The sequence below is a fragment of the Carettochelys insculpta genome, chromosome 13 (genome assembly GCF_033958435.1).
Source record: "Carettochelys insculpta isolate YL-2023 chromosome 13, ASM3395843v1, whole genome shotgun sequence".
Taxonomy (NCBI): Eukaryota; Metazoa; Chordata; order Testudines; family Carettochelyidae; genus Carettochelys; species Carettochelys insculpta.
In genome coordinates, this window is record NC_134149.1 from 28,745,691 (window position 1) to 28,771,717 (window position 26,027).

Sequence of the window (26,027 nt, forward strand, 5' to 3'; positions counted from 1 at the left end):
AGATGCTAAATCAAAAAGTTAACAAACTCTGCTCTGACTTCACAGTGGGCACACACTTAGCATGGCTCTGCCAGATGCTGAATGCTTCTGCAAGGTGCTGTGAGCACAGTTCTCAGTTAACTTCTTTACATTTCAACTAGTGCTCTTTCAGTAAGACATGCTCCAGCTCAAACAGAAGTTATAGCCTTTAGAGCTGGGTGAAATTTGTCATTGGAATACTTTATTCACCAAAACATGAAGATTCACAGTGACCAAACTATTTAAAGAATTCTGGATGCATTTGGCAAAATAGTTTTAGCTGAATAAAGAATGACAGGTGTTATTTAAAAAAATCACAATGAACCATGCAGATATTTCTGAAAATTATGTTTTGACTTTTTGTTTCAAAATGACATTTTCTTCCTAAATTGAGTTAGATTAGTTTGAAGTTTTTGAAATGGGTTAAAAACAAAAACAAAACCCTGAAAATGTAACACCATAAAATGAAAAAAAAAAAAGAGATTGAACAAAATGTTTCATTTGCTTGAAAAGATTTTTAAAACATTCTTTAGCTGGGTGAAAATAAAAAATCAGTTTATTTTTGACTCCAAATGTTCTTTTCCTGAGTTTTCAGTTTGGCCAGCAGACTGACAAATCAATTATTTGTGCAGTTTTAATCGATGTGAGACAGAAATTCCTGGACATGGTTCTGTGACCTGTATAATTCAAGAGATAATGAAAGTATCTTTGGCCTTAACATTAATGAATGTGTGTGGCAAGTGGGATCATTAAACATAGCTGGTCTGTTGGTAAATAAAAGGTTTGGGTTATGAGCAGTTTTTCAAGTTGATGATGGTTTCACATATTGTTCCTTCCTCAGAGCTAAAGGAGCTCTTAAACGAGCTAAAAATCGCTGAAGAGAGAGATTGGCTCAAAGAATGCATTTCTCTGAAAATTCAGTGCAGCAAGAATTGGGTTGTTATGCTAATTTTGTGGTGACTCGGGGTTGCTCGTCAACAGCAGATTTTCAGCACAGACATAAAGATATGTAATTAGAAAATGCGCTGGTATTTTGAAAACACTGATGTGACGTGGAGACCGCCTGATATGTCTATGTGTTGTACTGCAGGGAATGACCATCCGTCCTCTTGTTGACTTACTAGATGTGAAAAGGAAAAGAGAAGGTGCGCCCACTGTGGGGGAACAGATTCACATCCGGGTAAGTGGCTCAGCTCTTTATGCCAAGCCAAAAGGCGGGTGCGACTATAGCATTTCAGTTTGTTTGGCAGGATCAGAGCGTATTAGCAAAGCAATTTGCCTGTGAGGACCCTTCAGCCATTGCAGGGTTCTGCTGAGTTCAGTGGGGCTTTGTTCACACAGTTTCCTTTTCAGGTGCAGCGTCATAGGCAGGTCGTAAGTCCTGCTGCTATGTCTTATTTGCATTGCAGTAGCACGCAGGGACCAGATCAGGGTGCCATTGTGCTAGGTGCTGTGCCTTTCCCCAAGAGTTTGCAATGTAACCTAACCTGTCCTTTCTGCCTGTCTGGAAGGGTATCCAGAAGGCAACGAGGGGCTCTTCCAGTTAGGGGAAAGACCCTGCATTAATGAGATAAGAATTGTTATTAGTTGATGGATCTCCATTCCAAAGGGCTAAATGTGGTGCCTTGCATGTTGAATAGTAACAAAGAGAACTATTTTTGGTTCTCGGTGCCTTAAATATTGAGTCTGTTCTGGTATGGCTATGATCTGAAGAAATGGGTCTGTCCAACGAAAGCTCACCTAATAAATTGTTGTGTTAGTCTTTCAAGTACTACTGGACTGCTTTTCAGAATTATTATTATTATTTATGAAAATATAACAAAGCACACATATCATTCATATTATAAACTATAAATTATAAATATTATAAACAATATTACAATTACTATTAGTATTATTAAAGAATTAATAATTATAAAGGCCCTGCACCAGCACTAGCCTGACTCTAGACCTCATGGTAAAAAGTTAGCATATAGGTTTAGCTGTCCTACTGTGTTGTCTAAACTTTCAGATTTCATTGGGGCTGTTCTGGCTGGCCGCTAATCCCCAATAAATGCTAGCAGGATAACTGACACCAATGGAAAAGGGCCCCAAACATGGGCAGAGCTCTGAGATGCAGGGGCTGGCTGGGACCTTGTAGCAGGTCTAATGGTAATATATGTTGCATATAATATTTCATATACATGGCAATGACATCTCTCAGCTTTAGTCACTCAGAAGTCATTGAAAGACTATCATTTGATTCAAGCCACAGAAATAAGAACAATTAATCTTATTCTTGGGCTGAAGATACTCCTGACACAAAGAAGGGCTGCTGTGTAGTGGTTTTCTATGTCCAGCATTTGCTGTTAAGTGGACTTCAACCCACCTGAGCACAGATATCCTCCTGGCTACACACACACTGAAAACATCCACTTTCCAGACTTTGCAAACAGAGGGGTGGGCAGGGCTTCCTCACCTGGTTTGCACAGAACAGCCCACATGCCACTACACTGTTTGCGTTCACAAGTGCTGTGCAGATAGCCTGCAAAGAGTTGTCATATGAGCCCCAGCACAAGACTGGGACCCGAAAAAGTAATACATTTAATTGGATGTTAATGTGTAGCTTCAAATTGCAAGGGATTACCACACTCAAGAGTACGTTATTTCCCTAACACAGTGGTTATGCAGTTCTAAACTAATTGAATTTGGTGGACTGGGGTCATTTCCTATTTGAGGTTAGATATCAGCCTTTTCTATGGCTAGCAATAGAGCCCTTACGTAATTGAAAAAAAAATTTAGTGTGTTTCAGCGAAGTTAGATCTGACATGGTGTAATTTTAACAGTCTGTAAAAAGTGAGAGGTGAATACATATGCAAGCCTCCCTGAGGTCACTTTTAGACAGCTCCTGGAACAGGAGAGAAACAGGCTCAGGGAAGCTAACTGACTTGCCCATAGTCACACAGCAGGGTTAGTATCAAAACATATAAGCAGTCAAGTAGCACTTTAAAGACTAACAAAATAATTTATTAGGTGAGCTTTCGTGGGACAGACCCACTTCTTCAGACTTCTTCTTGGTCTGAGGAAGTGGGTCTGTCCCATGAAAGCTCACCTAATAAATTATTTTGTTAGTATTTAAAGTGCTACTTGACTGCTTTTTTGTTTTGATAGTATATAGACTATCACGGCTCCCTCTCTGATACTATTGAGCAGGGTTAGCGGCAGAGTCATCAGTAGACCTCCATATGCTTAAACTTCCAGGCCAGTTCCTTTGTTTTCTGCCTCTTGGACAAAATGAGCTACATCCTCAGTTGCAACAAATTTTTGCTCAGAGCAGAGAATATGTTGGCTTTACACTTGGCCCAGTCTCAGGCCAGTCTAAATTCCCCAAGTGGTATTTTGCCTGCTCGGAACTGCAGGACTTCAGTGTGCTCTGGACAAGCTCCCTTGCAGCTCTGATATGCCCTTAGTCTAGGGGTCCAGGTGTGGATAATGGTAGAGCTGGTGTTACCAGCTGTGCAGACAGAGAATTCCAGCTTGCTGGAGGGATGCTCAGCTACCTCATTAGCATAGTGTCAGAGCACTTGCTTGTAACTGTAGTTGATATCATGGCAGTAGGATTTTTTTTTTAGTAGGCAGTATACCTTGAAGCATTTTTTCAAAGGCAAAGTACTAATTATGAATAGAATTCTTTTGTGGCAAATCATTTTTACCTGAGTCCTAAGGAATACATTTTTCTCTTTTTGATGGCAACCAAAACAAAAAATAAAATGAAAACACAGGTGTTTGCTTTGAAAGTACTTGTAGGAAACAAGCTTGGTAGTCTCCCAATTAGTATGTGTTGTGGGACTTTGTGTAAGGTTAATGGAACAGTTCAGTAGGCTGAAGAGACTTTTCCTGTGGCAGACAGGAAACACTCCCTTCTTTTGTCAGAGCATGAATAGCAAATTATCTTTAAGATGTGTTTATTGGGTAATGTGAGCTGAAAAGTGCTAAGTACTAATTAAGTAGACAAGGTAACAATACAGGTAGAGAGAGCAAGTGCCCAGGAACCCAGAGGAAGCTTTCTTCCTTTAATTCATTTCTTCAGAGGGGATAATTGCAGTTCTCCGTCTGGATCCCATTTCACCATTTGGATGGAGAGATCTAATTTAGCATTTTTTAAATTACACATTTGTGGTGTTAGTTACTTGAGTGGGCCTAATTCTGCAGTCCTTAGGGAGCCGCAGCTTTGGCCTATGCCAGACTGGAAATGGAGACCCATGAATGTGAATAGGTGTGCGAGCAGCTGCCTCTCTATGACAGTGGCTGAGAATGAACATTATTGCACCAGCAGTGGCGATGCACAGTCCCAAACAGCAAGCTTCCAGCTCCTGCTTGCTGGGTTGGCCTGGCTGCTTTGGCATCTTCCCATTTCTCACCTTTTTCACTAAAAGCTTCCCCTGTGGGTGATTCACCCTTCATGCCACAGCATGCTCTCCCCTACCCCCACCAATCCCTATATTTCCTAGGAGCCAGCACCTCCCACTAGTTCTAACTCCTCACAGATGTCTAGGCAAGCATTCTCTGAGAAAGAGCTGCCAGTTCCTGGCCAGCCCCTCCTGGCTCCTTTCCAGGCAATGGACAGAATGTCTGGTCACCTCCCTACACTGGGGGTCAGTTACCTGTCAGCAACACACTTGCTGGTGCTGTACAGTAATAATAATCAGAATAATTAATACTACCTGTCAGTGGTTCTGGCTGCTGATCCTTGCTGATTTAAAAGCAGAAAGTGTAAGTATGGGCCAGATATGTAGTATCTACCAACATCCTCTAAGTTTTAATGGCTACATGGTTTACCTAATTCACTTATTTATCCTAAAAGGAGGGATTGTGTGTTTGTTACTCAAACTAACCTCAGCCTGGGAGAACAAGTACTGTCTTACTAGCATTTATTGCCACTAGCTAATGGGAGAAGTAAAGCCCAATAAATGTAACAGAATTGAAATAAGAAGGAAAACTTCTGTGGCATTAAATGTCATGGACAAAAAGAGTGTTCTCTTTAGTTGTATTAGCTCAGTTGAGTTAGTTTACTGTGAGGCTAGGGTTATACTGTGGCCCTAGCACAAAATAAGTTATGTGAACTTATTTCAAAGCATCTTATTTCAAACTTCCCACTAACCCTCTGGGAATAAAACATCTGGCTCAAAACGGTCCTGCTGTTTCAAGTGTAGTGTTTTGCTGCGTGGTTTCTATTTTGGGATATAAATGTATCCCGAAATAGAAACAATGCTGTAGCCTTGGTCTGACTGAGTGAGAAATCCCAGGAAGGTGCAGTCTAACACATCTGAAGCCATGTGAGGTTGCTGTGCTATAGCATCAGGAGAAGTCAAAGGGTGGAGGAGGCTGGTTCAGAGAGCACTCTCACATGACTAACACCTGCCTGCTGCAAGCTTAGTATATTTCTAGCTGCAAAAGGAGATTTCTCTAATTAGGCTGGCTGAAGCTGAACAGGAGCTATTGCATGATGGGAGTAATGAGCAGAGGGTATGTCTACACAGCAAAGTTATTTGAAATAACAGCCATTATTTCAAAATAATTTTGTTAGCCTCTACACAACTCAACTGCTATTCCAAAATAACTTCAACGCAGTGGTTGGCTTATTTTGAACAGGTAAACCTCACTCCACAAGGAATAGTGCCTATCTCAAAATAGCTCTTTCGAAATAGGGGCTGCATAGACAAGAAATAGAGCCTATTTCAAAATAAGCCATATTGCGTCCAATGGCTCTGTTTCAAAATAGGGCCTGTTGTTTGTAGACACCGTGTTTCGAAATAGCTCAGTGCTATTTCCAAATACACCTTGTGTGTAGTGGCGTTGTTTTAAATAAACTATTCTGGAATAACTCTTCCGGAATAGCTTATTTCAGAGTAAGGCTGCTATGTAGACATAACCAGAGTCTGCTGTTTGTTGTACTGATGACAATAGTTGGGTAGGCAATTTGGGAAATTTAGACTTGTTAAGGTTGAATATTTCCCTGTTCACAAATCTCACCATAGACATAAGCTGCTTGTAGTTATTGATTTTTATTTAGTAGTATTGGGGTATTTATTACTCTAGCAGAACCTACTCCGGTGTAGTCAGCACCTATGCATCAAATACGTCTCCTGAAATACATTATTCTCCAAGCACTGAGAATGAGCTTCCAGAGTTTCTCAAGTCGCACTATGCAGGGTATGCAAAGTGTGGGCTAACCTGCGTGTACCATAAAGAACAGAAACATGTCCCTCAGTGATTGTTCTATGCTTGAACAACTCTGAGGCTGTGGCCACACTTGGCCAAAACTTCGAAATGGCCATGCAAATGGCCATTTTGAAGATTACTAATGAGGTGCTGAATTGAATATTCAGCACCTCATTAGCATTAGGACGCTACCGGCCACGGTGCTTCGAAAGCCCCGGTTTCGAAAGTGCACGGGATGGCACGGCTACACGGGGGTCCTTTTCGAAAGCACCCACCCCTTTCGAAATCACCTTATTCCAATCTGTGATCGGGATAAGGAGATTTCGAAAGGGGTGGTCCTTTCGAAAAGGACCCCCATGTAGCCGTGCCGAGCCGCACGCTTTTGAAAGCGGGGCTTTCGAAGTGCCGCGGCTGGAAGCGTCCTAATGCTAATGAGGGGCTGAATATTCAGTTCAGTACCTCATTAGTAATCTTCAAAATGGCCATGGCTATTTCGAAGATTTGTGCCCATGTAAACACACCCTTGATGTTATCTAACAGAGTTCATCATATATACAATAATACACCAGTTTATAGCAAAATCCTCTTTTCTGTTTAGTTCTTGGATCATTTGCTGGCTGGCATAGAAGATATATCGGGCCACTGGGGACAGTATTACTGGAAAGACAAGTAAGGATTTGCTAAATATACAACCACTTACATGTTTGAAAAAATGAGTCTGGTTTCTGTAACCTATCCACTAGGGATAGCTGGGCTTCATTCATCCATGTGTCATAAAGCACATCACACCCACAGGCAAAGAGGGACAGCTTTGTTTTGCTTTGCTTAAACTCAGAAGCGGAAACCAGGTTTTCTGGGCACCAAATCAGAACACATTGTCCTTGTTTCTCTTCCTCCAACCCCTATTTGGAAGTTATGCCTGATGGTACTTCACTGGCAGAGGACTGGGACTCCTTTCTTCTTGTCTCTTTGCAAAATCTTTCCCGTCTGTCAAAACAAAACACAGTTGTAATGAAGGGCTTCTACTAGGTGTCATGCCAACATCTACGTAACATTTGTTATTTCAAAGATTGATCTATTGGCATCTTCCTGTGTTGGGCTGATTAGAGCCCTGGCACTGCACACAACTTAACTCTCCACATTAGGTACCCCATGGAGACTGAAGGGTTACTAACATACATAACGTTAAGCACCTGCGTCAACGTTTGCAGGACAAGAGCTATCGTCCTTCCTTTCTGGGGAACCAACCCTTCTGAATAGGGTGTACTGGTTTGATAGAGCAGGGACACTACCAAAGGGCTGCCACCCTATGAGCTCTTTCATATCCAGGTGGGACAAGCCACAACAACGCGAATTGCTCATTTACTTTGGTTTTAGATGATCCAAATAGCAAAGAAGAACTACTGTGCACCAACAGTAAAGACTAACATGATGCCCTGAACCACATTTTACAACACTAGAAGTAGCTAAACTTTAGAACAGTGATGTCTTTCTGGTGTGTTCAGTAGTTCTGAGTTTGGTTATTTGAATTATTTTTGTTTCTGCTTTTAATGTTTGAGTGTTTCATGGCCATTTTTTGCTATTGCGTGGATTACTCGGAATATGCGGACATAGACTGTAACTAATTTTTCATCCTTTTAAGAGTTTTAACTTTGACCCTGCTCAGATTTGGTTTAATGGAACATGCATGTCTTAAAATTAAAAATTAAAGGCACAGACAGAAAAAGTGGGAGGCCCATCCAGGGCTGCATATCTAGTATTTGAAATATTCAAGTGCAATATGAAAGAAAGAATTAACCATATCAGAGTCACTATTTTACTCTTCTATCACTGGTAGTGATAATGATAAATATATGTATTTTAAAGAGGAAGATAAATACAGTGATATTAGTTTTATTGTTTATTTTTTATCACTTCATGCTAGGAATCTCTACAACTGAATTTGTTTAACCTACAGCTGCTTTTTTACATTTAAGGTTTAACTATATTTACTGCTTCTTCCTTTTGCTTGTCCAGCCTCCTCTTTCCTTCAGTGCTCCTGCTGTAAGTCAGCCTGGTGTTTGAGATCAGAAAATGTAGCTTTTCCTTGTTCTTCTTGTAAATAATGTAAGATCAGTACTGGCTGCAAGAGGGTTTGAAGCCTGTTGTATTACTTTGAAGTATTAATATTGCTGTGGATTGAAAAATCATAGACCATCTGCTGAGATTTGCATAATAAAATACCAAATTTTCATAAAATAAGATGTAAATTGTCTATACTGTGAATTTTGTTTTTGTAAAGAAAGGCCTTTAAAGTAATAAAAAAGCAGTCCAGTAGCACTTTAGAAATTAGCGAAATCATTTATTAGGTGATGAGCTTTCGGGGGGCTGACCCACTTCTTCAGATCATAGCCGCACCGGAACAGACTGAATATTTAAAGCGGGTCTGTCCCACGAAATCTCATCACCTAATAAATGATTGTTAGTCTTTAAAGTGCTACTGGGCTGCTTTTTTGTTTTGATAGTATACAGACTAGCATGGCTGTCTCTCTGTTACTTTAAAGTAACCATCAACCATCTTTTTACTATTTGCCCTACAAATATATTAGGAATGTTGGGTGTTACCTGATTTCATGGTAAGAATTCTTACCTGTGTAATCTGACAGATATTTTTGTTAAGAATGACTGTTTTTAGAATGACCACTAGAGAAGATTATGAAAACACTGTCTATGAAGCATAGCACCTCAGCTAAATTAGTGGCTAGAGCAGGGGTGGGGAATGTTTTTCAGGTTGGGGGCCACAGAAGTGAATAAAAAAACACTCCTTACTGATGTGGTACCTGACTGTGTGGAATCTGGGCAGGAGGGAGGATGTGGGAGCAGACTGGGAGCTGGGGTGGGGGTCGGGCGGTTGGGCATTACACAGGGTTCAGGCATGGGCTGGGAATGGGTGATCTGGGCCAGAGTGGGGTGCAGGAGCAGACTGTGGGTGGGGGATCTGGTTGGGAAGGGGATGCAGGAAGGTGGTCTGGGGTCTGGGTGGGAGGGGTGTGAGGAGTCAGGGTGGAAGTGGAAATCTGGATGGGAGGGGGTGCAGGAGCTGTCTGGGGCACGGGGTGTGGGTGACGGGGTGCACTTACCTTTGCACTGCTCCCAGACTCCCATGGCTCTGTGCCACCTCCCCATTGCTCCCAGGCACTACCCTCCACTGCTCTGATTGGCTGGAATTCTGGCCAGTCAGAGCAGTGGTAGGAAGCCTCTCAGGCTGCCTCGGCCTCTGCTGCTCCTCCTGGTTGGGAGAACAGCAGTGACCAGCACCGGTACCAAAGATGCTTCCTGTTCCCCCCACAGCGTCTGGCAGAGCCCATGGTCTAGGTCCAGACTGAGGCTTTTCTGTTCCGCCCACGAGGCTTGGGGCTCTGCACCTTCCACCCTGCTGCAGGCTGGATGCTGGGGAGCGGAGCCCTGAGCCTCAGGGTCTAGATCCAGATGATCTGCAGTCTGGATCTAGACAACGGCCTGGTGTTTCCCACCCCTAGGCTGGAGATGGGCCAAACAATTGCCAAACTTGAGTATCTGTATATTACAGGAAATGGACTAGATTTCCACTTCCAGCACTCGGCAGGGAGCTGCTTCATGAGGGGACTCCAGAAGCTGCTGATTTGATCGCTATCACTTCTGTTTGCAATAAGCAAAGGAAATGGAGTTCAGGATCATTTGGCCCTTTGGAGGCATTTTATCGATTACAGATTGCATTCCGAGAAGATCTACTAGAGCGTTAATAGAGGCACAACTCTGTTCTTTTCACACTCACAAAGCAAGGCAGGCAGGCTGCGGCTCCTGACCCAGGGGTTGCTAGAAATCAGATGCCTAAAGGAACAGCAGCCAGTCTGCTAGCACCAGTTCTGGGTCATGGGAAGGAAAGAATCAGCCAATGCAATTTTTGTTCAAACAAAGAGTATTACGGGTTCAGCACACCAGTGTTTTGTTTGTTTTTTTCAAGTCATGAGAATTACCATATCAGTACAGCAATGGTTTTTATTTTATTTTATTCCTAAACAGACTGGAATATTTCAACAGCAAATATCTTCAGAAGTTCCTACTCCGAGAGTGTGACCAGCCCAAATCAAGTATTGTGCTGCTTTATGAAAAGCTAGAGCGGAAACATGCCATTGAACTAGTAGAAGCAGGGCAGTTAATTCACGAGCCATCCCACACATCTCTGCTGTGAGTGTTTTTCTGACCTGGTGTAATGACACACACAAACAACACTTCTGAAGGGCTGATGGTCTGTGTTCCCCGGAAGCTGTGAGCTTTGGTGACCACCCAGGAGAGATTCAGGTGCCGTCTAGCTGGTTCACAGAGCACCCACAGCCGCCAGCATGTGTCTCTCCTGCTGTGCTGTGGCACTCATAAAAATTATTCTGCCCCCGGATGGAAAAAATTAGGAAGAATATTGCTGATGGGTGGTTGATTCCCTGTTTGGGAATCTTGACAGCAGGTACAATGTGTCCCTGTTTGTACCATAGACATTAGTATGTTTATAGCATTAAGTAAAATATAAATGACTAAAATAAATAGTTTTTAAAATTGTAATTTTTTTGAAGTTTTAGTGTTAACCATTTGAACCAGATTCAGTCAATCCTGTCTGGGTTATCCACACTGTGTCCTTAAAGATTGAAGTGCTAGTCAGTCCCCTGAAGCATAATAGTTGTGCAGTAACTTTATATCAGAACCCTTTAAAATCCTAATGGAAATTGAATTTATTGTATGATTCAGGGTACCTGGGTCACCACGTCTTCTTTGTTGTCTGCTTATGGTGTAACATAGATGGTTAATTTCACCTATGGTGTGGAGGAGGAAAGAGGTTTGGGAGCAGGGAATGGAGGGATCCTCACACATCAAACCTGAAACTCAAGCGTTTGCAGCTGTAGCAGCTGCCCAATGACCAAGCAGCACAGATTATGGGCATGTGACAAGGGGATAGGTTGACCATATTTACATGCAGATGCCTCTGCAAACACTGGATGAGGAGCAGCCTTCTCTTCCCAGGGGGGTATTCAGGATCTGGGGGGGCTGGGAATCTGCACCCCATACAGCCAAGCCCTTGGAGGGAAGCTACTTGGAAACCTGGTCGAGTTTCCTGGCTTCTTTGCTGCTGGCTGCTCCATGAACAATCCCAATGCAGCACCAGAGGAGCTAAGATCTCAGTCTTTGCTCCTGGTAAGTATATGTGTGTAACTCCCAGTGAGCTGTGTTGAGGTTGTACCTCCACTGTGAATGCTTACACACACTTAGCAGAAAACTTTAAAATCATTTAAAAATGATGGAGAAAATAATGGCAAGCCCGAGCAATTGTGTCAGAAATTAAAGTGACAGATCTCTGATCCCATCTGTCCCTGACATTTCTTCTCTTCCATGGTTATTGCTTTTCACCAATCCAGTTTCCTTGTACAGGTTGAACCTCTCTTGTCCAGTACCCTCAGGATCTGACTGGTGCTGAATAAGAGAATTTGCGAGACCACAGGAGGTCAGTATTGTCTAGCAGCATTACCAACACTTCCACTGCTTCCTGGATTCTTAGAAGATGCTAGGGGTAAATGACAGCTAAACAACAGCACAGAACACAGAGAACCAGGACTTTTGGTTGTAAATAAACTTTATGGGACCACGGGAAACGTCACCACACTCATGATAAAGTGGTCATCTGGCTAACTAAATCATGCCAGATTATAGATGTTGCCAGATGAGAGCGTGCTAGACTAGAGATGTTCAACCTGTAGAAGTCTATCAACTCAGCAAATAGGCTGCTGATTGTAACTTCAGCTTCATTAAGTGCCATTGGAATTTACCTCATTCAATACGCATTGATGAAAAACCCAAGTGTTTTCTTCACAGTGACAACCACAGGTCTGCTGTAATGGCCAAAGAATCGGACTCGCTGAATCCGGATGTGCTGGAAAATTTGCAGAAAATATTGGCAAAGAACCTATACAGAATAAGAAGAACTGTAAGGTTTTTCCATTCAAGCTATGGAACGGTGGTTAAATGAACTGTAAAATACTACTATTTTGATTCTCACCAGCATACACAGATATTGGCATTATTTAGGTGTGCTATGAAGGGTCTCCCGCTAGAGCAGCAGTTTCCAACCTTTTTGAGATAGTGACCCATTCTTACAATTCAGTAAGACTTTGTGATCCAAGGCAATTTGAAACTGGAGCAGAGGGAGGTGGTTCCTCCCCTGGGAATTTTTTTTTTTTTTTTAAATAAACCTTGATTCTGTTTTACCTCCTCTCAGCTCCAAACCACGCACCTCTACCCCCAGGCTTAAACCACTCACAGTCCCAAACCTCCCCCTCCACTTACCTCACATGAGCTCCATTGCTGCTCCCCTACTGCTCCTTCACTGGGCTGCTGATGCTGCCTCTGTGCAGCTGCCCCCAGCCCTATTACTCCCTTCTCCCATCTGCAGCACAGGTAATTTCCTGTCCTGACACACTGAAATGGGATTTAGTTTAATTGGTTGAATGGCTGGGTCCCTCCTGCTGGCTGTTAAACCCATTACATTGAGTTCCATTTCAGCAAAACAGGGCAGGGACTGGGAGCCAGAGGGAGGAGTCAGGCAGCAGTGTCCAGAGCTGCAAATGGCTCCTTAAAGAGCCACATGTGGCTTGGAACTGCCCAGCTGGTGAGCCTTACCAGAGCTAATGGCAACCCATTTTTGGGTTGAGATCCTTAAGTTGTGAATCTCTGCTCTGGAGAGAGAGAACAGTTGGCTAAGCCAAGTGAATATAAACACTCACCTTGTTGATATTCCTCTGTTTGAGTCTGTAAGAAGCAAGAGATGTGTGACCCTATAGTAATAAGTAAATGAAAAAATGTTTTAAAGCTATTCAACAGTTTTACTATGAAGTATTCACCTTTGGGTGCATAAGAAATCCTTCTGCTTGCAGAACAATTGTACTATACTAAGCACTGTTTATATGGTGGTATATGGAGCCTTGTCACAAAAGCAACTAAAGCCTTTGCTTTCTTGGCTTAGGCATAAAATGCCAAATCATTAAGAATGTGGCTAAAGTGGACATCTTGCCACAGTGCTACACTCCCTTTTGACTTGCTGCTGTGCTGCAAGAGATAACCAGATAATATTCTGGGGGGAACTATGTTTTGTGCCTGTACTTGTGGGTTCTGAGTACCAGCACCTCAGCAGCCCCAGCCATGGGGGAAACTGGCTGAATACTGGCACCTTTTTTTTTTTAAATAAAAAAAGGCATGGTTTAAAATAATGGGTGCAAAAGAATCAAGGTCTGGTTTTTTTGTTTTTGTTTTTGTTTTTTTTTTTTTTTGCTACTAGTTTGTAGCTGGAGTATTTCCACTGTAGCCAATGCAGATTCTCAAGGTCTACACCTGGGGAAGTGAGAGCAGAATTCAGCATAAAGATTGCCACCTGGAAAATTTATTAATTTATTTTTGTGATGACTCAAAGCCTGTTCAGTGGAAAAAACTCCCCCTGACTTCAGTGGGTGCTGTATCCATATGATTTCTGATTTATGTGAACAGGTGCCAGCATATAACAGGCACAACCTTCCTGGAGAAAGTGGGACAGCAGAGCAGGCAAAGGAGATCCTGATTCTCAGACAGAGGAGCCTTCGAATCCATATGAACAGAAGTGACTCTGATCACTCGAGAAAACAGGTACCAAGGGCTGGGAAATCTTTTAATTGTAAAGAGGCACGATGCATGGTTCCTTTTCATTCTGTTGTATGCTCAGTGGTGACTGGTGAGGAGTGTCATGTAACAGACAGAAATGTTATCACCAAACTCCAGAAAGTTGTTAGTTTAAAGAAAAGAGATTCTGGTATCTTTTAATAAAAGTGTCTGTTAACCTTGATCTGAATATTAGTGAGTATGACACTTAGATCCTTGGCAATTAAATGAGCAGTAATCCTCTATATAGCACAATTCAGCTCACAGTTATATATTTTCAGTGTCATGACAAGTATTTACTTGGGAGTTTTAATTAACTGACACATGGCTTTTCTGTTATAAGGGCTTGTTTTTCATGGGGCAGGAGAGGGGTTATGATAGAATTTCATAAAAGGCTGAAAATTTGGGATACAAGTTGTTGTGATACAGGTTGCCAGATGTACTCCAAATATTTTTTTACAACTGTTTCAGAAAACCAGAGTCATTTTTGTAAGGCTTTTATGTCAGAGCTTAGACATTATTTTTTAACTATTTACAGTTTTGAGAAGCCCTCAAAAATAAAAGCAAATATAATTACCTGAATTAAGAAAGAAACCAACAAACTATTTCACTTTGTTGGTTACTGTGCATATTTCAAACACCTGTGACTACCTGACAGCGTCCATTACTTCAGCTGACTTTAGTGCAATCAAGATCAGGCCCAAAATATTTCGCTTACAAAGCCTGGCTATCTAATGAAAGCAGCTGTTTAGCACATGCTCAGTGGGATTAAAGCACATGCTCAAATGCTATGCAAAATTGCTGTTAAATGTCCAAGGGCAAACTGTGACTCTTAATATGTATATTAATACAATTATGTAACAAAGGAGTAAAGTATGGTGTTTAAATGATTAACATTTATTTAGCTAGTGATTTCCTGCACAGCATAGGAAGCTCTAAACCGCCATAAACTTTATTCCAGTCAGATTTCTTTGTTGAAAAGCCAGTCGTTTGAAGAGCAAATGAAGATATCAAGTAATGTACCAAATGCTTCCACTTCTAGTCCTTCATTCAGAAAGGTGTTTCAGTTGCAGAAGCAAACAATCAAAAAGATTTAGTTTGATCATTTACATGCTGATTGATACTTATGATTCAAAATAGGTAGAAGACGGCATGGCATGTTCTTGTAGAACATGTGGTATAATTAAATTTAAAAAGAACTAGTTAAACTGATGCAAATGCCATGAGCAAGATTACATATTTTAAGTAAGGACGTTCAGGGATTAACCCTTTCACACCCTCATAGATATCCTCTGTCGTGCCTGTTAGATATTGCAGTGCACAACATATTAAACTTGGGAAGATTCTTCCCCAAATAATCGTATTGGGCCTGTACGATGACAAACTCTGCTAGGTACTTTAGTAGAGTAAACAAAAGCCAGAACACTCGTGTCCTATCTGGTGAGTAAGTGGTGGGCTGAGTCAGGAAAATGGCTTCTACTGTATTCAAACTTGTGAGGGGAAGTAGTTCCCCCAACATGCATACAAGGCATAAATCCTGCAATGGGATTGATGTAAACAGATCTCATGACTGGAATGGGGACAGAACAAGAATGGTTCCCTGGAGCCCATAGCACTGGAACACATATCTTTACATTATGCTAATTGTAACATGAAACTGCCTGAAGGTTGACAGTGGTGTTTAACAAAGTTAAAATTAACAACATGTTACTTTTACACTTCAAGTGACTGTCATATAGCCATGTTTTGGTGCTAACTGCACCATGTTTAGATTCTGTAGTTAGAACAAATGTTAATAATTAGGCCCTGATCCAGAAACACACACATGACTAGCTTTATACGCTAGAGAAATAACTGTGTAGCCAGTGGGACTACTCACCTATGGAAGTTTGCACAATTAGGGCTTTTTCTTGGTAGTTTTCTTATGGCTTTTCTATAGTAAACAGATATGAAAGAAATGTGGGTAATATCTGAAAATTCTAAGATGTCTCATGTTCTAGAAGAGTCTTGGTGTATTAACTCAATGATATGGAGTGATGATTTGACTGCATATGATCAAGATTTTTTTGCTGGGTTAAATTTAAAATGCATTGATAAATATAGATTAACAAAGCCAAATATTTTCAGATTATGTCAGTTAGGTTTAGAGTTTCATTGCAAGTTGAGATACACAGTCCATGTTCCTGCAGAAAAGAATCATTACTGAAAGCCCTGTGTAAAAATCTATCTGGAACTTTAGAGCTCTAAAGTGTAAGTAAGGGTCACACACTCCATTTTATGTGGATTTAAGGGAAGAATTTGAGCCTCAGGATTTCATGTGAGACAGATATAGATCATTATACCAGAGAGAAATATGTTCTCTTGTTCCATGCAGCCTTCTGTTCTGCATTTTACCACAAGATGGAACTATTACAATTATGTTCACAGACCAAGCCTGAAATCAAAGACATCAAACAAACTTGAGTTTTATGTATACACTCTCACTGATAGCAAGAATGTGAAGAAGTGGGAAGCAGGAGCAGGGTAAAAGAAATCACTCTAATGTACCCAGAGCTGGTGCAATAGGTAGATTGTCTTCCATTTACAGTCTTGTAGAAAAATGCAGCCTTACGTAGCAAAGGGAAAAGTATTTTGGGAAGAGTAACTTTGAGTTATACCTCAAGTCTTTTAACAATGTAGATGCCTGACTCTTCAACTATGTGGCACCTTTTTCAGGAAAAAAAATAAAAGAAAATCCATTTAAAAGTTATTACTTATTAGAGCTATTTAAAAATAGGTGAATGATGTCATGAAAATTTTCATAAACATGTATTTGACAGGTTTTGAAACTGAACCATTTTCTGTTGGTTCTTCCTGAATTTATTGCAATATTTTTATTACAATTGAGATAATTTTCAAAAAAAGTCATTGACCAAAAGCCCAGTCCTTAATAATAAAAAATGGATTTTAGTAAGCAAAAATTTCTATATCGATTTCATTAAACATTTCTGGAAACATTTTGTTTAAAATATAAAGGACATTTTTGTGAAACATGTATAGGCCATTTTTTTTCTGTAAAGCACTTTCCATGCAAAAAGTTTGTACCAACAATTTTTTTAAAATTTGAGTATTTCTACAGTAACAGCTAATTAGTCAGGCCCCATTGTGCTGGTCCCTCTTCATTTACGCCATACTATACCCAGGTGCATAAGACCCCTGCTCTGAAGAGTTTATAGTCTAAATAGTCCAGTCTGATGAAGAAATGAAGTATAATTATTGCATTTCACAGGTGAGAAACAGAGGCACAGGGAGATTAACAGATTTACCTGAGGTTACATAGGGCATTTGTGGCACAGTTAAGAATTTACCCCAGATTTCCTGAGGGCTAGTTCGGAAGCTTAACTCCCAATCTGTTCGTCTTCTCAAACAAGTTTGGTTTCAGGTCTAAGTTACCCCCTCTCTCGGGAAAGGATCATTCAAGAAGGCTGACAATTGAGGGATAAGGTTTCCTGTTACTGTTTGCGGTAGATATGCATCACGCTGCATACTTGATATTACTGTGCATGTTTTAGGTTTCTTTGTAATGCACGTGTGGGATATGATCCAACTCAAAAGCTCTTGTGTGTTGTGATTTCGGAGCCTAATTATTATTCAGCACCCAGCAAACACTTGCACCTGTAGCCCTGGAAACTTGCACTAGTTGTTCCCTTTGTTTCTTGCCAACACATAGATAGTCCTCTGTCCTCTTTAAGTGGCTCATTTGGAGCTGCCTGTGAGGCATGGCCATAAATTACACATTGCCTTTAGTAACTGTGTCAGCGGGGCTGCATGGAGCATGCTCTGAGCATGCTTGGATGCCCTTGGGGATTCCTTTCCAGGGAGCCAGGCCCCTGCTGTTCAACCCTGAAAGCCATTGTTACTAAAATAGTCAACAAAACTGCAAACAATGGATTGAGGGCATGAGGTCCCTGATTAAATGGAAAAAAAGAAACAAATCAGCCTCTGTTCCCTCCAGAAAACTGGGCTGGGAGGTGGCCAGAAGTGATTTGGCAGCATGGGCTTCTGGACCTACAGGCCAAATCATGGCTGTGTAAAGGACTTACTTCCTGTTAAAACAATACCCAAGGATTCTGGCTACACTGTGCTAATAGAAATTCCTGAGGAGTGCTGATTAGTGCTGAGGCAAAAGGAGAGAGCACTCATTAGCATGAGCTCACTACCGAGCAAGCTTTCCACTGGCTCCTTGGCATCCTCCCAGGGAATAAATGTACGTGGCCTTGCCAAGTTTCTGCTCAGTCACTTGGCTGGGTCCTCATCACTCCAGATCCACTGCTTTCAGATGTTATCTGCTAAATTGCTCCCTGAGAGTTCAGGCCTCTTTCATCAACATGAAACAAATACATGTCTGTAAACATTTCCTCCCAGAAATCTATGCCAGGTATTTAGTCTATATTTAGAAGCATTTCTTTCTTTTTTTCTTATTTTCGCCTGGCAAAATTAGAATAGGTGGAAACAAAGTGCCTGGGGATTGTGAAGAGCTTATATGGGAAGCAGAAAAGTCCTTTTATAGATTTACAGGTTATCTCTATAAAAGTCCTAACTGACTTTTTTCATGATCACAGAAGGATGACTCATATTTTGTGCATCGTGGATCTGACATAAAGCCTAAACTGTGCCGGTCCTTAACTGGTAAGTGGGGAGTCGTACGCATGAGCATCTTGGTTTTCCCTATAGACGTTCAAGAAGAATAAATTGTGTTATATCAGAGGGATAGCCGTGTTAGTCTGTATCTTCACAAAACAAAGCAAGCAGTGTTGTAGCATCTTAAAGAGTAACAGTGTTATGTATTAAGTAGTGAGCTTTCATGGGAAAGACACTTCTTCTGGAGCAGAACTGAGACTCTGGAGAAGTGGGTCTGTCCCATGGAAGCTCATTACCTAATAAATAAAATGGTTAGTCTTTAAGATGCTACAGCAGGTGAGTGCAAAGTGGGGGCATGACATTTTGTATGGGGGGTGCAGTGCAATAGGCTCCCCCCTCGCGGCTTCCACTGCCTCCCCAGCCTCTGCTTCCTCCCCTGCATCCTCCACTGCTGCTGTTGCCAAGGGGATGTCCCCCTCCCCTGCTGCTGGACCAATCAGAATGTACACAGGCCCTGAGCCAAGCAGCGGGAGCAGCCGGCGAATTCCTCATTTGGTAAGGTGTCTGCATTGGTCCCCACACCCCGTATTGCTCAGGTCCCCTGGGAGCCCCCTGAGATGCTGTTGTGGAGTAAGTGCTGCTGCCTGTGGGGGTGCAGGGGTACCTTCAGCCTGATGCCACCACTGGTCTTCAACCCAGTGCAGCTTGTGGTCACCGCCTCCCTGCTCTACAGCAGTGCCAAATTCCGTGGCCAGCAGTGAAACAAGGGCAATGCCTACAAGGTGGAGGTGGTGATGCAGCTGAGCCTCCAGGGTCCTCCCTTTGAGACATCCCCCTGAGCACTGCTCTCCCTTCAGGGCACCCCTTGGATCCCCCACATAACCTCCTTGGGTCTTCCCACTGAGCACCCCTCCCCTCTAGGAGCACTCCCTGGAGCCCCGCAGCCACCCCTTCCTGAGTATCTCACCCCTGCCTGAGTTTCCCCCACCCCCCCACTTTCCTGTAGGACAGGATGTAAATGAGTTGTCAGGACTCATTATTAATAATAATAACACAATAACTTCCCTTTCAAGCTTCATTAGATACTTAGTTTCTCAGAGATACCTCCTTTGAGAACTTCAGAAAATCCAGTTGCAGACATCTGATTTAACTACATATTAAACTGAAATATTTACGTAAAAACAAAAAAATTCCATAAATGAGAGGAAACTAAGAATGATGCAGCCATCACCCTCCCAATCCCCAATGAAAGACATAGGCACGCCTACAGGAAGTGATTTCCTTTCAAAATACCCCATGGACTGTGAGAATGATGACCCGCTGCACAGCAATTTCAAAGCCTCAGCTCTAGTAGCTATTCAAGCCAAAGTTTTTCCCATGTATAGTAAGAAAAGCCTACCTCATGGCAAACAAGCAGCTCCTCTGCTAGGGATACAATGTCTCGGGTGCTGTCTTGGTCAAAGCCATGACAGGATTTGCGATGAGCAATGGATTCAAAGTTGGTGGCTACAAGGAAGCCATGTTACATGCATCAATAGCCTTTGATTATTCTAAACAGATTTGTTGTGCTCTCAAACGTACAGGAGAGGAGCTATCGGGGGGAATATAGAGTTTAGTAACTGATGCTGCATAGAGGTCTCAAACTTCATTATCAAAGCTAACAAATCAGGTCACTGATAGATGCTAACACTAGGGGTATTCAGGAAGGTACTATCACCTGGCAGAGCAGAAAAATCTGGAGCAGAACCTTCCAGGGAAACCTAGATAAACTTTCCACAAAAGTGAACCAATGATCTTCAGCATGACAAAGACCAATGGAGCATGTGTGTGACAGACCTCACAATTCTTCTACAAGACTCTAATGTCTGATCTGACCTCTGCACTACTAGTGGCTGGTAGCTAGCCCAAGTCACATGCTACACATCTATACCATGCAAATGCAACAAGTGGCTAAGTACTTGGCCCAGAGAAACAGACCTTTTCATAGGACAGTTGCAGGGAAGGAGTCATATTTACCAGTTCATCAAAATCAAGAAAAATATTTGATGTCTGCAGGGAATAGCTAACCCAGAGGTAAAAACAGATGTGGCTCTGGCCATAAATTGACCATAATGGCAAAATTTTGCACAGATCCATCATTGCATCAGTTATTTTCTAAATGGTCATCATCAGTAGCTAATTATCCTCAGTGGCTAGGATTGCTGGTCTTAGTGCTAATAATCGGTTGCAGCAATGTTCCTACAGTTGTTGAAATACTCTTCTAGTGGCCAGAGCTTAGTCCTGGGCCCTACAGCTACAACATTAGATCACTTCCAAATTCCTGGTGGGCCGTTGACCCACTAGTAATGAGCTCAGAGAGCTACTGCTAATAGAAAGAGAGAAAATATTCAGGTACAAAATTCATCATTCTGATGACCTTGAATATTCTTGCATATAGCTGGCTAGCTAGCTCAGTTGGTTGATTGTGGTGCTGATAACACCAAGGTCATGGGTTCAAGCCATGCAAACTGGCTAGTTCACAAGTCTTCCATTGCTCTGTATTTGGATATGACTAAACAGTATGCCCTTGTAGCCAAGAAGACTAATGGCATATTAGGAGGGAAAATTTTGAGCAGATCCGGAGAAGTGGTTGATCCCCTCTACTCAGCACTGGTGAGGCCATATCTGGAATATGCTGTCCAGCTTTGGACCCCAAGTATAAAAAGCATGTGGATGTGCTGGAGCGGGTTCAGTAGAGGGCAACAAAAATTATTAAGGGACACATGACCTGTGAGGAGTGACTGAGGGTTTTGGGCTTGTTTAGCTTACCGAAGAGAAGACTGAGGTGATTTGATAGCAGCCTTCAACTTACTGAAGGGGAGCTCTAAAGAGGATGATGAGAAACTGTTCTCAGTGGTGTCAGATAGCAGAACAAGGAGCAATGGTCTGAAGTTACAGAGAGTGAGGAGTAGGTTGGATATTAGGAAAAACTACTTCACCAGGAGGGTGGTGAAGCACTGGAATGCATTGCCTAGAGGTGGTGGATTCTCCATCCCTAGAGGTTTTTAAGTCCTGGCTTGACAAGGTCCCGGCTGGGATGACTTAGTTGGGGTTGATCCTGCTTGAAGCAGGGGCCGGACTAGTTGACCTTCTGAGGTCCCTTCCAGTCCTCGGTTTCTATGATCCTTCTGTCTCCATGGGCAGTGAGTTCTATGGGCTGGTGATGCCCAGGCACCAGAAATATTTCTAGCCCAGGACATGGCTCCACCAAAGTTTGGGGCTGGGTGTCTTCCCAGCCCTGCCTGCCACCTCAGGTGATATAAATGGCCTGAGGACCCCTGGCACCACCATCAGCAGTGCCGTAGGGCTAGAGCAGCTGCCTGACGCTAGCCTCACATGGCTGCTAGTATGTACCTGCGGCCGTGGTGGTGGTGGTGGGAAAGGTCTCTGCACACTGCCCCCGCCCTTCCCCAGAGAGCACCAGCAGCCAATGACAGGATGGTGCCTGCAGGCAGAAGCACATGGAGATCTTTGTCTCCTCATCTAGGAGCTGCTGTCAGAGGGGGATGCCCCGTGTAAGTGCCCCTGACCTCTTCCCCCCAAAGTCCCTCCTGTAACCCCCTTGCCCTGAATTTCCCAACTTGCTCCCCCTGCTACACCCCTCACCCCTTCTTGCATCTTGCAGCCCAGAACCTACACCCAGCATCCTAAGTCCCTCTTAGAGCCTATACCCTTTCCTACCCAAACTCCCTCCCAGAGCCGTAGGCAGGCAGGGAAAGGGTGGAGCGCAGATGCTGGACATTCTGGGCACCACCAAAATTTCTGCAAACCTGCTGGCCCTGTCTGTGTGACCTTCTTCGCCAGGAAGTCTATAAAATTGGGGTCTGTGGAAGGCCTCTTCCCCTTCCTCTGTGCTGTAATGTGTCACCTCCATGACCTAATCTGACACCTGTATGATGTTAATAAAGCATGTATAATGAATATAGGAAATGTTCAGTCTCAAAGGTAGCATTCTCAGAGCCATCCAACTTAATCAGTTCAAATGAAAAAGCAAACTATATGGTAACTAAATTACATCTTCATTGGGAACACTTTTAGTAACACAAAAGCCTGAGGTAGCACTTCCTGGCACTGGTACAGCTAACTGTGTCATTACTACAGCTTTCTCCCATCACATGTCTTTCTTTTTCAAATCCTTATTAGTTATGGTCTTGAATGAGGAGACCTTTGCTCTTCAGCAAAGCATCTATGTTTCACTTCAAGGACATGCTTAAAGTCCTACTGAAATCAATGGGACTTAAATATATGCTTAAAGTAAATCAGTTGCTTAAGTGCTTTCCTGTATTGTTGTTTATTTTTGCTAGTTTCAGCAATGGGGTCTTTACAAGTTACCAATACCATGACAGTCTCTGTCATGTTGAGCTTGCAATCTACAATGCAAACATAGACCAGAGGTCTTTGTGAGTTCCCACAATCACGCCTGTAGCTGTCAGGGACCAGAAACCTCATTTTTTTTTCTCTTACAAAATGTTTTAATATTAATGAAGAATCAAAGAAATCTACATTGCTATATGAAGAAGCTCAGGTTTTTTTTTTTTAATCAGAGAAAGTCCAAGAGAAATCCTTACGGATGCAGAGAAACAGTATCCTTTCATGCTTTGAACCACAATGTAATGTTCATGTCCTAGGCCTACTACAGATACTGTGCCTTGCATGTTGAATAGTAACACAGAGGAAGCTGTGCTAGTCTATATGTTATCAAAACAAAAAAGCAGTCCAGAAGCACTTTAAAGACTAACAGAATAATTTATTAGGTGATGAGCTTTCGTGGGACAGACCCACTTCTTCAGATAATAGCCTTACCAGAACAGACTCAATATTTAAGGCAAAGAGAACCAAAAATAGTAATCAAGGTTGACAAATCAGAAAAATGTTATCAAGGTGAGCAAATCAGAGAGTAGAAGGGCAGAAGTGGGTGCGGGGAGTCAAGAATTAGATTAAGCCAAGTATGCAAAAGACCCCCTAGAACATAAAAACACTCCTAATCCACAAACCGGTCAGCCAGCATTTTAATGGCGTGGGCCATTCTGTTAATGACCTGAAGGTTTGTGTCTTACTGAAGAGGAATTTTCACAACACTTTGGAAAGAGAGGCTGCTGAACTCTCTTTTATATTCAAATTTGACATATTAACGTGGTTTGAACCAGGATGGGATTTTTTTTAGGTCATTATAGGGCTTTTTTGTACAGATACTGTATGTGAGATATTGAACTCTGAGTTTTCACAGTGCTTAGCCCAAAATTATTTAGCACAAATGTTTCTGTATATGACATACAGGGGAAAATTCTGTATTTATTTATTTCTTCTTCCAGACTGAGTGTGTGCTGCTGGCAGGGAATGGATCTAGTTTTAATATACAGAGTATTTCTCGTACAAAATATATGGAGGTCGAACCTCTCTAGTCTCGAACTCTCTCATCCGGCAACATCCATAGTCCAGAATTATTTTAGTTATCTGGACGACCACTTATCACGGGTGTGGCCAAATTTCCTATGGTCCCATAAAGGTTGTTTCCAGACACCGGTCCTGGCTTTCAGTGTTTTGTGCTGTTATTTACTTCTAAATGTCTTCTAAGAGCTTGGTAAGCTGTAGACATGTTGGTAATACTGCTAGACAAAATTGACTTTCCGTGGTCCAGCAAATTTTCTTGTTTGACACCCATCAAGTTCTGAGGGTGCCACACCAGAGAGGTCCAACCTGTACTAAAGGAATATGAACAAAATAAGGATATTGCCATATACTCTTTGCTTCTCTCCATGTCCTACTGTTATATCCACATCCTCCATTTAAATTTTTGAAGCAACTTAGCTTACTACAGCAAGCTGATGATATGGTAGTCATCCATGTTGTATTAGCACAGTGTTCTAGGATGTTGCGAGAGGGGGTGAAAGGAATGCAGTCTGAGTCAGTTGTGACATTTGTGGGTCCATGCTGTACTCATCACACTGTGCACTCACTATGTCCTGTAGGCCTTTTAACTTGTTTATTTTAGTTATGCAAGCAGCATTGTTCCCCTCCAAAATGTGGAGGTTGTCTAGTGATCAGAGCAGAGAGGTAGAAGCTAGAATTCCTCAGTTCTGTTCACAGATGCATTACTGAATCTGTGTGAACTGCAGTAAATAAATGCACAATAGAGCTAGCTTGGGTTCTGGGGACAAATTTTGGATGGTCTCAGAATGCAGCCATTAGCTGTAGGCACAAAGAAATACATATGCAGTTATACACACCCATGATGTAATTTAATTTATTGGTAGCTAGTAAGTCTGTTGTGAAAAGTGATATTAATAAGCATGTAAGTGTCACTGTTTCCAGCAGACTGACTCAGTTCTGGGGATAAATTAAGCCCCAGATGGGAAGTCGAGGAAGGCAGTGAGGGACTGGAGCCAGAGCTTGGGGAATGGGGCCCAGGAGCAGTGTGCCTGTAAGCTGTATGCTCGTGCAGCCACTTAGGAGAAATTCCGGTGCTGGCCAGCTGATTAGCAGTGCACCCACAGCTAGGTTCTGTGTTGTATTGGTGATGCACATTTGCACATGCCTTGGTGTACATACAAATGTATTCTGCACACGGGTGGAAAAGTTTAGAGGGAACATTGTCTAGGGACAGAGCCCATAGTCATGTGGCTGGTGCCTGCCACTCCAACACTCCAAGGCTGAACTCAAAAGCCTAAACCCCACTGCTCCTGGGGGCAGGGCCCAAACCCTGGTGACTGCCACAGCAACCAACACTATGGCAATGCATCCAGAAGCAGCAGGAAGGGTGAGGGGCTACTACTTTGTCCTTCCCCATTGCAAGAAAAGCCCGTGGAGGCTGTATGCAGCCACAGTGGCCACATCTGAGAGACCGTAATCCATCCCGTCCATGTCCATTAGTTGTACATCTAAAGTCCCATATGAACACGGCTTGTTTTGGTGCATACCCCAAATGAAGTGTTCTTCTGCCATAAGATTAGTACAGATGATCTATTTCTTGAAAATGTTATTAAATATTGCTCCTTGGTATGAATGACGGGTCTTACAACACTCTAAGTACTCAGTGGTTACCAGTGACAAAAGAATTACTGTATTTGATTCCCAGTTAAATAACATTTCAAAATTGAAAGCAGCTTTAAGGTTGTATTTTTCCTTCTATCAAAACAGTGCTGCTTGCCTACTAATTGTTTTCGTAACTAAAGATAATCATTGTAACTGGATAGTTCAGCCCAGCGTACAGGTAATAATTTAAAGTAGCTTTAAATATGCCTTCATTACTATTGACTGACAAATGGAACATTCTGAGCAGAGTCTGTTTTCCTCCTCTCACAGTAAGGGAGCCAGAAAAAGTACCAGGCGTGAAATGCAACCGATCAAAGTCTATGACCTTCCACTCACCTGGACAGCCCGGCAGCACTGAAATGGTCAATGAGGAAGAAGCAGAAAGAGGATCACTTGCAGAAATGTAAGAGTACAGCTAGGCCTCTGGC

General features: G+C 42.4%; 1 protein-coding gene across 1 annotated transcript in view; it reads left to right on the forward strand.

Annotated features, from left to right (window-relative positions):
* Nucleotides 1-26,027, forward strand: part of LOC142020377 (sodium/hydrogen exchanger 2-like) — a 65,994-nt gene that overhangs the window by 32,815 nt on the left and 7,152 nt on the right. Inside the window, exons 6-12 of the mRNA XM_075008133.1 lie at nucleotides 1,109-1,198; nucleotides 6,818-6,888; nucleotides 10,261-10,425; nucleotides 12,097-12,208; nucleotides 13,762-13,896; nucleotides 18,510-18,576; nucleotides 25,870-26,002. Of these exons, the coding sequence (XP_074864234.1) occupies nucleotides 1,109-1,198; nucleotides 6,818-6,888; nucleotides 10,261-10,425; nucleotides 12,097-12,208; nucleotides 13,762-13,896; nucleotides 18,510-18,576; nucleotides 25,870-26,002 (773 nt within the window). The remainder of the gene's footprint in view (nucleotides 1-1,108; nucleotides 1,199-6,817; nucleotides 6,889-10,260; nucleotides 10,426-12,096; nucleotides 12,209-13,761; nucleotides 13,897-18,509; nucleotides 18,577-25,869; nucleotides 26,003-26,027) is intronic.